This window comes from Ceratotherium simum, chromosome 39 (genome assembly GCF_057802395.1).
Source record: "Ceratotherium simum simum isolate JZ-2026a chromosome 39, ASM5780239v1, whole genome shotgun sequence".
Taxonomy (NCBI): domain Eukaryota; kingdom Metazoa; phylum Chordata; class Mammalia; order Perissodactyla; family Rhinocerotidae; genus Ceratotherium; species Ceratotherium simum.
The window spans coordinates 2,358,428-2,367,897 of record NC_141938.1 but is presented as its reverse complement, the minus strand read 5'-3'; the positions used below and the strand labels follow the sequence as shown (position 1 = coordinate 2,367,897).

General features: G+C 59.8%; 2 protein-coding genes across 3 annotated transcripts; both read right to left on the bottom strand.

The window, feature by feature from the left end:
• Window positions 1-67: 67 nt before the first annotated feature.
• DNASE2 (deoxyribonuclease 2, lysosomal) lies at window positions 68-2,569 on the bottom strand. Its single transcript, XM_004444137.3, has 6 exons — window positions 2,231-2,569; window positions 1,932-2,112; window positions 1,762-1,840; window positions 1,273-1,437; window positions 985-1,182; window positions 68-603 (listed from the first exon to the last, which is right to left on the bottom strand). Exons 1-6 carry the CDS (start codon window positions 2,323-2,325, stop codon window positions 215-217), a joined length of 1,107 nt encoding a protein of 368 aa, XP_004444194.2. The 5' UTR covers window positions 2,326-2,569; the 3' UTR covers window positions 68-214.
• A 323-nt stretch (window positions 2,570-2,892) lies between these two features.
• KLF1 (KLF transcription factor 1) lies at window positions 2,893-6,997 on the bottom strand. 2 transcript variants are annotated; one of them, XM_004442544.3, is made up of 3 exons: window positions 6,620-6,997; window positions 5,150-5,978; window positions 2,893-3,868 (listed from the first exon to the last, which is right to left on the bottom strand). In XM_004442544.3, exons 1-3 carry the CDS (start codon window positions 6,704-6,706, stop codon window positions 3,693-3,695), a joined length of 1,092 nt encoding a protein of 363 aa, XP_004442601.1. In that variant the 5' UTR covers window positions 6,707-6,997; the 3' UTR covers window positions 2,893-3,692. The 2 variants fall into 2 exon arrangements, 1 of the variants encoding a protein (XP_004442601.1); XR_015550181.1 differs by lacking the exons at window positions 5,150-5,978; window positions 6,620-6,997 and adding an exon at window positions 4,873-5,022 and having other exon boundaries at window positions 3,796-3,868.
• Between the last annotated feature and the right edge of the window lie 2,473 nt (window positions 6,998-9,470).

Sequence of the window (9,470 nt, the reverse complement as noted above, 5' to 3'; positions counted from 1 at the left end):
CTGATGTGCCAGCTATCCCCAGACCCGCAGCAGCTGCAGTGCTATTCTGGAGGAAAAGTTAACAGCCTCACCTACCAATTTACTTTTATTTCTCAACAATCCTGAGCCAGGTGTTAGATGCCCATTTTGCAGATGAGAAGGCTGAGTCCCAGAGAGGTTAAGGCACACAATTAAGGGCACACAATTAGTAAGGGACTAAACTGGCTCCTGAGCCTTACCTCTCAGATGCTCTGCTGGGCCTTCCTGGAGAGAAGGCCCTGCTCTCCTGCCCACAGGGCCACCAGGCCTTCACTAGAGGCTGGAAGGCCTTCCAGAGGGCCGGCAGCTGGGCACACAGTGTGCCACCACCCCGCTTCTCCTCTCCTTGGTTCCGATTCATGTCACTTACACAGGCCCAGGGCCCTTTTGGGGCTACACACCACTTGGAGTGGTCTTCTGTGGCATTGAAGGTTGGCCCAGTTGGCCCAGGGAAGGCTGTCTGGGTCACATCCAGCACGTGCCAGACCCTGGAGCAGTTGGAGGGGAGAATGCCGTGAGAATTTGGCCAGAACTGGACCTGCAGGTCGCTGCCAAGGGCTTCCGCCAACCAGCCAGAGTACAGGTCTGTGGAGGATGGAAAGAGGGCATGGGCAGGGGTAGGGGCACCGCTGGGGCTTCCCCGGGCCACTTCCCCTCTCTGAGCTCTGTTTCCTCAGTTGTCAACTCCTGGCAACTGGGGGATGACAACATTAAGACTAACAGCCCTTGCTAAACACTCTACAGGCACACTTCATTCACAACCACTCTTTCAAGGAGATGTCAGTCTCCCCATTTTTCAGATGGGAACGTACCACACAGCCAGAAACCCAGGTCTGTTGGTTGTCTACCTCTCATTTGATTATGGCTCCCAAAGAGTCCTAGTGCCTATCCCTGACCTGCCCTCAGCCACGGACACACCAGACACCCCCTCTGCAGAGTTCTCCAATCCTCAACCTCAGGGCTCACCATCTCCAAATTTTCCCGATTTGACAAAGCTCTGGAAGGTGGCCCCTGCCTTTGAAGTGAGTGTTACACTGCTGTTCCAGGGTCCTTGGCGAACGTGGTGGCCCTTGGCTACCTCCACCAGGTCGGGGAATTTCTGGGCAAAGTCTCCTTCCAGCTTGTAGTCATACACCAGGGGGAAGGTGTAGTTCAGCTGTCTGCCTGGAGGGCAAGTGGAGGAAAAAATGAGAAACTGTTCCATTCTCCGGCCTGGGAATCAGGAACTCACCCTGCCTGCCTGTCCCCACTCACCAATATTCTGGAACTGGGCGAGGGGAAAAGACACGCAGAGCAGGGTCTGCCCATAGGTGCGGGCACCAGGTGGCCAGCTGTATGCAGCAGAGGAGGCAGGTGGAGGGAAGCGTGGAACGCTGTGGACCAGCCAGAAGCCCCCATCTCGGTCCAGGAGCAGCACCCCTGAACCAGAAGATGGGGATTGGGGGGACTGCTGAAGGCATCCCAACAAACACACATGCAACCAGGAACACCCTCAGTTTGCAGGGGACCTGGAGAGGGTGTGGGCAGTGTCGGGACCACTGCTGAGCTGTTTCGACAGCCATCAATTCTCATAGTCCACGGGAAGGGACGTTAGTGTAAGACGAAGGAACAGATGCCCAGGGTCTGACAGAGCATCCCACCCCCGTCCCAGCCCCACCCACCCCCACCCCCGCAGGTCAGGGATTAGCTGGGGAAAATGCAGAGAGAAACCCAACCCTTCCCAGGCCCCAATCTGGGCCTCACCCTTCGTGTGCCCGCGGCTGGAAGAGTCCTGAGCCCGGCTGGACTTAGGCGGCTGGTCATTGTAGAGTAGGAAGGCGAGCTGGGGAAGATGGACGGGACAAGGTGACGATCCTGCCCAGGCCGGGCCCTCCCTAGAGTGCCGCCCCAGGTTGGGCCCGGCGCCCCTTCACCTGGCTGGCGTTGTTCCGGTACAGCGGCAGCAGGCTGCGGCCCACGGCCCCCGCCGGGCTGTCGATGGAGACCGCACCGTCGCGCCAGCCCCCCGAGTCCCCATCCATGTATTTGTACTGCAGCCCCTTCTGCGCCGCAGCCCCGGACCCGCTCCGGGCCGGCAGCTTATAGACGACAAACCTGGAGGTTGGGGAATGGACAGAAATGGAGGAAAGGGAAGAGAAGGAATTCCAGGCTTCACTCGGGAGCGCAGCAATCCAGTCCAGCCCCGGGGGATGGTCGGCGCCGGCGCACTCACCAGTCCACCGGCTGCCCCGAGTCCCCATAGCAGGTCAGTGTCCCCACAGGGACCCACAGCAGAGCGGCCAGAACCAGCGGGCTCAGCGCGGCCATGGGGCTAGGGTCGAGGAATCTGTGCGGGACCGCGGTGCGCCGGGTCACGAGCTGGGGCCCCGGGTGACTTTCACTTCCCCAAACCCGCCTGGGAACCTGGGCCGGGACTTCAAGAGGATGGAAACTCCGCCCTCGAGAGAAGCAGAAATTTGAGAAGGCGGTCTCGGGTGCCTAGAGGAAGGGGCTTCCTTTCGGGCTGTCAGTCTCGCAGCTCCCGCCTCCGACCCGGCCAGCCTAGGGTGCCCTCCTGGGTCCCGGTCCCGCGGACTCAGCCCTAGACTGGCTCCGCCCTCTTTTGGCGCGGGGGGGTCGCTCCTGGCCAATCACAGCTCACGTCCCTCCGCTAGGCCCCGCCTCCGTCTCTTTCCATGAGAGCTAATCCGGATCCTCGCTCTTCCGCCGAACCCCGCTCCTTCCCCGACTTCTGGGTCGGAAGCAAATGCGGATTTTTTCCTTTCCTGCCTTACAGCCAGCTCTTGTGCCCTGTGCTCTCTCAAGGGTCGCTTGCGATTCTGACTCTACCCTTTTCATTCTGCATGTTTTCCCGGCCCCCCCCCGCCCCCCCAGCTAGCCAAGAGGTCGCTTCGGATCATGGCCAGGGGAAGGGCGTAGGGCTCTGGGGTCGGGCTCAGGGCTTTTAAATGGAAGGACGCGGTCCCTGTGAATGTTCCTGGGGTTCAAGGCAGGAGACAAGGACGATGTAGCCTGATCTTGGGAGTAAAGAGGAGGGGGAAAAGGGGGCAAGATTTGCAGTGCCCAGGGGTGGTCGCTGAGGTTTAGGAGATGAGGGTGTGAGGGTGTGTACGGCTCCCCAATATCACCTCTTGGGGGTACAGCTTCCTCACAGCTTCCAGCGCCCAAAACCCACAAAGTCAGGCCAACGCTGAAGCTTTATCTGGGAGGAGCATTTTTACAGGACCCTTGTAACCATTCACAGCAGATGCCAGCCACTGTGCGGAGCTTCAGAAGTCACGGTATGAAGCCCCTCCTAGACCCAGGGTCTCTGAGAAGCCTCAACCCACACCCCCTCCCGCTGTCCGAGGCCGCCTGTGAGCCGATCTAAGGGTCCAGCTATCTGCAGGCCTGTCTCTCTGTCCAAAGTGTCAGAGTGTCCATTGGAGTTCGTTTATTTGGAGGTCTGTCTCGCTGGGTCTGCGTGACCATCGGACGCCTGTGTGGCTCCCTGTGGCTGAGGACATGTGTGGGAGCTTCCGTCGGAGTCTCCCCGGGTCTGTCTATGGGCCAGCCCTTGATCTTTCGGTGGATCTGTGTGGCCGCGAGTCCCGGCCAGGGTCCAGCCGAGGGAACCCCCCTGCCTGGATCTGCTCTTGTTCCATCCCGTCCCCGGGAAGGTCCGAGTGCCAGGCTCAAAGGTGACGCTTCATGTGCAAGGCCAGATGATCGGAGCGCGAAAAAGCGCGCGGGCAGAGCTGGCAGCGGAAGGGGCGCTGTCCGGTGTGCTTCCGGTAGTGGCGGGTCAGCTCGTCCGAGCGCGCGAACCTCCAGCCGCAGCCGTCCCACGTGCAGGCGTATGGCTTCTCCCCTGGGGCGAGGAAGCAGTGAGTACCACCGTCCACCCCTCCCCGCCCCCGGGGCCGCCCCTGCATCTGGCCGCACTCCTTTGCGCAGCCTTGGCCTGGACAAGGGTGAGGCAAGCGAGGCGCCTAGGACACAACATTTAAGGAAGCGCTCACTCTCAGGGGAGGGCCCTGAATCTGCACCCAGGTCCGGCCTCTGCGACCCCGACCCTTCTTCTTCTGCACCTGCATCTGGCGCCACACCCGTTCTCATTTCCTGGGCCCAAGTCGCGTCCCCGACCCCACTGGCCCCACTTCCTGTGCCCTGGTACCCTGCCCCTGCGTCCTGAAGCCGTCCCATCCTCGTGCTTTGGCCCTGCTCCCTGTGTCCCAGCCCCTCTCTTGAACCAGGGGACCCTCCAGCTGCTGCCCAATCCTACCCTCAGCCTTGGCCTTGAGCTCCGAAATACATCCTGTGTCCCAGGCCCTGTCCCCGGTGATTATGCTCTCCCTCTGCTACGCCTGGCCCCTCCCCCTGCGTCCCCGTCAGGTCCGTACACATGGCCCCACCCTCTGTGCGGACCCCTAAGCATAGGCTTCACCCCTTGTCCTCCCCGCCTCTATTCCACGGCCCCGCCCCTGTCTTAGGCTCTTTGGGAGCCGGCTTCTCCTCCTATGCCCCCCTTCCTTCTCTGTTGCCCAGCTATTCCCCCTGCCCACCTGGACCTGCCTCTGCCCATCTTCTCCGTCTGGGCCCGGGAAACTGACTCTGTCCCTGTTTCACCCTCTGAGCCTCAGCCACGCCCCCACAGCCTGGCTCCGCCTCCACGCCAAGCCACCCACGCTTTATACTCCTGGTTATGGCCCAGAGCTCCTAACTCCGCTCCCCGCTTGCCCCAAACCTGAGCCCTGTGTCTTTGGCCTGGCATTCTAAGTTTATCTCCTCCGCACAGTCCCTCCTCTAGCCCCGCCGCCCTACGCCACTTGACAGACTCTCTGCTCCTCAGCCTGTCCCTGGCCCAGGACTTACCCGTCAGTTCCCTGAAACGCTCCCCAGATTTTTCAGGTCTTCTCTCTGCAACGCCTTCCTCCCACACCACAGCCTGGCCTGTGGCCCTGCTCCTGAGGTTCCAGGCCGGCTCCCTGCTCCCTCTGCCCCGCCCCTTGCTCCGGCACTCTGCTTTAGCCTCGTCTCTGCTGGGTCTTTGCCTCGAGCCCCTCCCCTTGCTCCTGGTTTCCACCTCCCGGGCCGCGCTTTGCGCCCAAGGCCCCGCCCCGCCCCCCGCGCCCGGGCCCCGTCCCCTCACCCGTGTGCGTGCGCAGATGCGCCTTCAGGTGCGAGCTCTTCGTGTAGCTCTTGCCGCAGCCCGGGTACGTGCACGTGTGCGCCGCCTGCCTCTTGCGCGCCCACGAGCGCCGGCTGCGTTTGGATGGCGCCGCTTCCGGGGTCCCTCCGGGGTCTGCTGCGGCGCCCCCGAATCCCGCACCCGCCGTCCCGGGTCCCAGACAACTCAGGAAGGAGGGGGCCGCGGCGGGGCCGGGCGCGGGCGCCGGGAGCCCCCGAAAGACCTGGAAGTGCCCTTGGTACTGCGGCGCCGGGTAGAGCGCAGGGTACCCGGGCAGCAGCCCGTAGGGGGCGCCCGGCGGGCTAGGCACTGAAAGCTCGGTCCGCGGAAAGTAGCTGCCGGAGGAGCCCGCACCCGGCCCCGGGTATACCGGCTGCAGCGGCAGCGCTTTGGGCTCGGGGCCCGGGACCAGGGCTGAGCCCATGAAGGCGTCGGGGGCCGGGGCTCGTGGGGCCGGGCGTGCCCAGCCCGGGTGCTCCTCTGGACCCAAGAGCCCAGCCATCAGCCCCAGGCCACCCGCGTACGCGCCCAGAGTCTCGGGCGGCGGCGGCGGGAATTGCGCCCCGAGGGGTTCCCCCGGCGCCAGAGCGCACGTCTGGGGCGCGCCGCCCGGCTCTGGGCACGGGAAGTTGGTGAGGAGGAGATCCAGGTCCCAGGCGGTGGCCGCGTCCTTCTCGTCGTCTTCGTCCTCCCCTCGCATGTCCTCCGACTCCGGCCTCACGTGGAGGGGCAGCCCGGTGGGGTCGGGGGGACCCGGGCCCAAGTCCTGCACCTCCTCGGAGCGCCACCACTGCGGGAGGGAGAGGCAGCGTGAGGCTTCGGTGAACAACAGGGTGTCCTGCCCAGGGCCAAGGGGGCCCGATGCCCTGCTGGGGGCAGGCCGGCCACAGGCTCCGGAAAGGGGTCTTGTTTGCTTGTCTGTCATGTCAGGAGGTCCCACTCCTTGACACTGCCCGCCCCCGCCCCCCCACCAGCGCCAAGGACAGAGGCCGATTGGGTCTAGCTGGAGACAGGAGATAAGACTTACATTATCTGAAGCCACAGTCAAGCATGGGGGAAGGGGTGGCAGAGCCAAGAATGAAAGGCTGAGGGGGCCCAGGCTTGCCTCAGTTTCCCCCCAGAATTCCCCTGTCCCCCAACAAGATGAATTCCCAAGATGAATTCCTGGATGTCCCCTAGACACATCTGCTGTTTCCCTCTGATATCGGGTTGTCTCCCTGAGCCTAGCCCCCTACAGTGTTCAGCTCCCAGCCTCAGTTTTCTACGGCAGAAATAAGCCCTTAGACCAAGTTCAGACCCCTGGCCTGGGCTGAGGACCCCCAGCCCTAGCCAGGTGTCTGGATTCCAGGGCAAGATGCAGACCTGACCCCCAAACTCTAGGACCACAGCCCGGGACCCCAACCAGCCCACATAGACCCTCCCTGGCCCCACCTTGAGGAAGTCCTCCTGTGTGTCCGGGAAGGGGCCCAGGGCAGTCAGTGTGCTGATAGAAGGCAAGGCGGTCTCAGCTGAGGCCATGGCTGGCTGGTGCCCACCCTGGGCTTCAGGCCTCCTCTCCCTCGGCGGCCTCGTGAGCTCTGAGGCTGCAATGGCCCCTTGGAGGGCTCCTCTCTGCCCTCAGCTGATTGGCTGCAGCCCCTGATAAGGGGCAGGCAAGGCGGGGGTCACTGTTTCTGGGGAGCAGATGTGGCCTCAGCCTGTTTGGGGCTGGGCCTTAGAGACGGACCCTGTCTGCAAAGCCGAGTCAGATGTTTGGGGGCTGGGGGTTCAGGTGCTGGGTAAAGTGAGGCCGTGGGTCCCCGGAGAGGGAGAGTCTTGGGGGCCTGCTCTCAGTTACCTTCATGGAGAAGGGGTGACAGGCAGAATGGGGGTTCTGGGAAGGGGCTTCGAGACCACCTCTCCCCTGACGGGGGCCTGCAAGCCCTCCCCCTCCCCAATAAACAGCAGCAACCGTGCTGATGGCGGGACTTGGCACGAACTCGCTGCCAAGCCAGGCATTATCAGACACCCCAGATGTAGGAGGCTGCTATCGGGTGGGGGCCCAGAGCCAAAGCTCTGTCCCCGGTGAGTGGGGGCGCTGGGGGCTGCGGCTTCACATTAGCTCGGCTTGAAATTGCCTGGGTTTTGAGCTCCCAGGGTCTGAGCTCAGTGGCAGGAGGGGGCCCTGCCAGTCAGCCGCCACTGTCTATCCCGGCCCCCCGGGGGCACTGCAGGGAGCGGGGCATGGGGAGGCTGAGGCTCCAGTACCATGGCTGGGCAGGGGGAGGCGACCCCTTCACTTGGGTGGGATGGGACCGTTGAATCGGGCCACAGGACGTATCTGACCAGCAGGAGACCTGCACCAACCCCTGCCCTGGGCCTGGCTGCTGCCTGAATGCTGCCCCCCATCGGGGGGGCGGTGGAGGATCCGAGGTTCTGCACCAGGCATCTCCACTGTGGTGCCCTGGGAGTCTGGGGCAGGGAGGGGGCAACGTGGACACACATCACAGACACACAGTTCATAGTCACACACACACAATATACAATTACATAGTGACACAAATTCCTGGTCCCTCAGTCACACAGACTGTAGTCCCTGCACATACAGTTGTGTGTCTGTGCGTCATATAGAATGTGCACAGACACACAATTCTCAGGCACTAAGACGCAACCATACACTACACTGGTTACACAGTGTTATAGCCACACAATCCCTCAGACATCGAATTCATCATCACAGACAGGCCCTAACACAATCACACACTGATATCCACTCACACCCAATCACACAATCACACTGACAGGATTTAGCCATAACTGAACAGACACGCAGAGACTCCTGGCTATGTTGTCACAGGACTGGAGAAGATGCAGTCACCCGGCCCCGTCGAACGCAGATGTAGCCTCAGACACAAAAGCATAAAACACGGCCACACACAACCACTCACAAACACATGATGATGCAGTAATGTGCACAGCTGTACATCAGACAGACACAATCACACACAGCACCCTGTAAACCTACAACCTTACATAGTCACACCGCCTGCCACTGTCACAGTATGTAATTAGTTACACAATTGCACAGCTGCCAATGCCCAACTACAGGGGGCGCACTCAGTGAAACACAGACAACCACACCACCATGGAATCAAGCACCCTGATAGTATAAGGCACACAACCTCGCCCTGACGTAGACACATCACCACAGACACAAAATCAGAGTTGGTGTGTCACAAACGCACTGCACAAAAAGGCAAACAATTATCATGTGTCACAACGGGGGGCAAAAAGTAATATAAAAGGCAGCTCGACACACTCAGTAGGATGGCTATAATAGAGAAAAAGGGAAATAACAAGTGTTGGCAAGGATGTGGAGAAATTGAACCCTCGTACACTGCTAGTGGGAATGTAAAATGGGGCAGCTACTGTGGAATAGTCTGACGATTTTTCAAAAAGTTAAACATTCACAAGTTAAACAAGAGTTACCATGTGCCCCAGCAATTTTACTCCTAGGTATATACCCAAAAGAATTGAAAACAGGGACTTGAATAAATGCTTGTACACCAATGTTCACAGCAGCATTAGTTACAATGGCCAAAAGGAGGAAACAACTCAAATGTCCATCAACAGATGGATAAACGAAATGTGGTCATTCCACACAGTGGAATATTACTCAGCCATAAAAAGGAATGACATTCTAATACATATTACAACGTGGATGAACCTGAAAAACATGCTAAGTGAAAGAAGCCAGTCACAAAAGATCATACATTATATGATTCCATTGATATGAAATGTCCAGAACAGGCAAATCCGTAGAGACACAAAGATTAGTGGTTGCCAGGGGCTGGGGGAGGAGGAAATGGAGAGTGACTGCTAATAGGGACAAGGTCTCCTTTTGGGGTGATGGAAATGTTCTGGAACTAGATAGAGGTGGTGATTGCACAACATTGTGAATGTAAATGCCACTGAATTGTTCACTCTATTTATTTATTTGTGAGGGAGATCAGCTCTGAGCTAACATCCACGCCAATCCTGCTCTTTTTGCTGAGCAAGACTGGCCCTGGCCTAACATCTGTGCCCATCTTCCTCCACTTTATATGGGACACCACCATAGCATGGCCTGACAAGTGGTGCATCCGTGCGCGCCCGGGATCTGAACCTGGGCTGCCAGCAGCAGAGTGTGCGCACTTAACCACTATGCGACGGGGCCGGCCCCTGAATTGTTCACTTTAAATGGTTCATTTTATTTTATGTGAATTTCCCTTCAATAAAACAAAATGGCAGGAGTTAGAGTGGT

Coding starts and splice junctions, on each gene's coding strand:
- KLF1 (XM_004442544.3), bottom strand. CDS start 6,706: ATGGCCTCAGCTGAGACCGCCTTGCCTTCTATCAGCACACTGACTGCC. Junction 5,979..6,619: donor CACAGGAGGACTTCCTCAAG/GTGGGGCCAGGG, acceptor TCCCTCCCGCAG/TGGTGGCGCTCCGAGGAGGT. Junction 3,869..5,149: donor GCATCTGCGCACGCACACGG/GTGAGGGGACGG, acceptor TCCTCGCCCCAG/GGGAGAAGCCATACGCCTGC.
- DNASE2 (XM_004444137.3), bottom strand. CDS start 2,325: ATGGCCGCGCTGAGCCCGCTGGTTCTGGCCGCTCTGCTGTGGGTCCCT. Junction 1,841..1,931: donor ACCGGAACAACGCCAGCCAG/GTGAAGGGGCGC, acceptor CATCTTCCCCAG/CTCGCCTTCCTACTCTACAA. Junction 1,438..1,761: donor CAGCCGCGGGCACACGAAGG/GTGAGGCCCAGA, acceptor CTTCTGGTTCAG/GGGTGCTGCTCCTGGACCGA.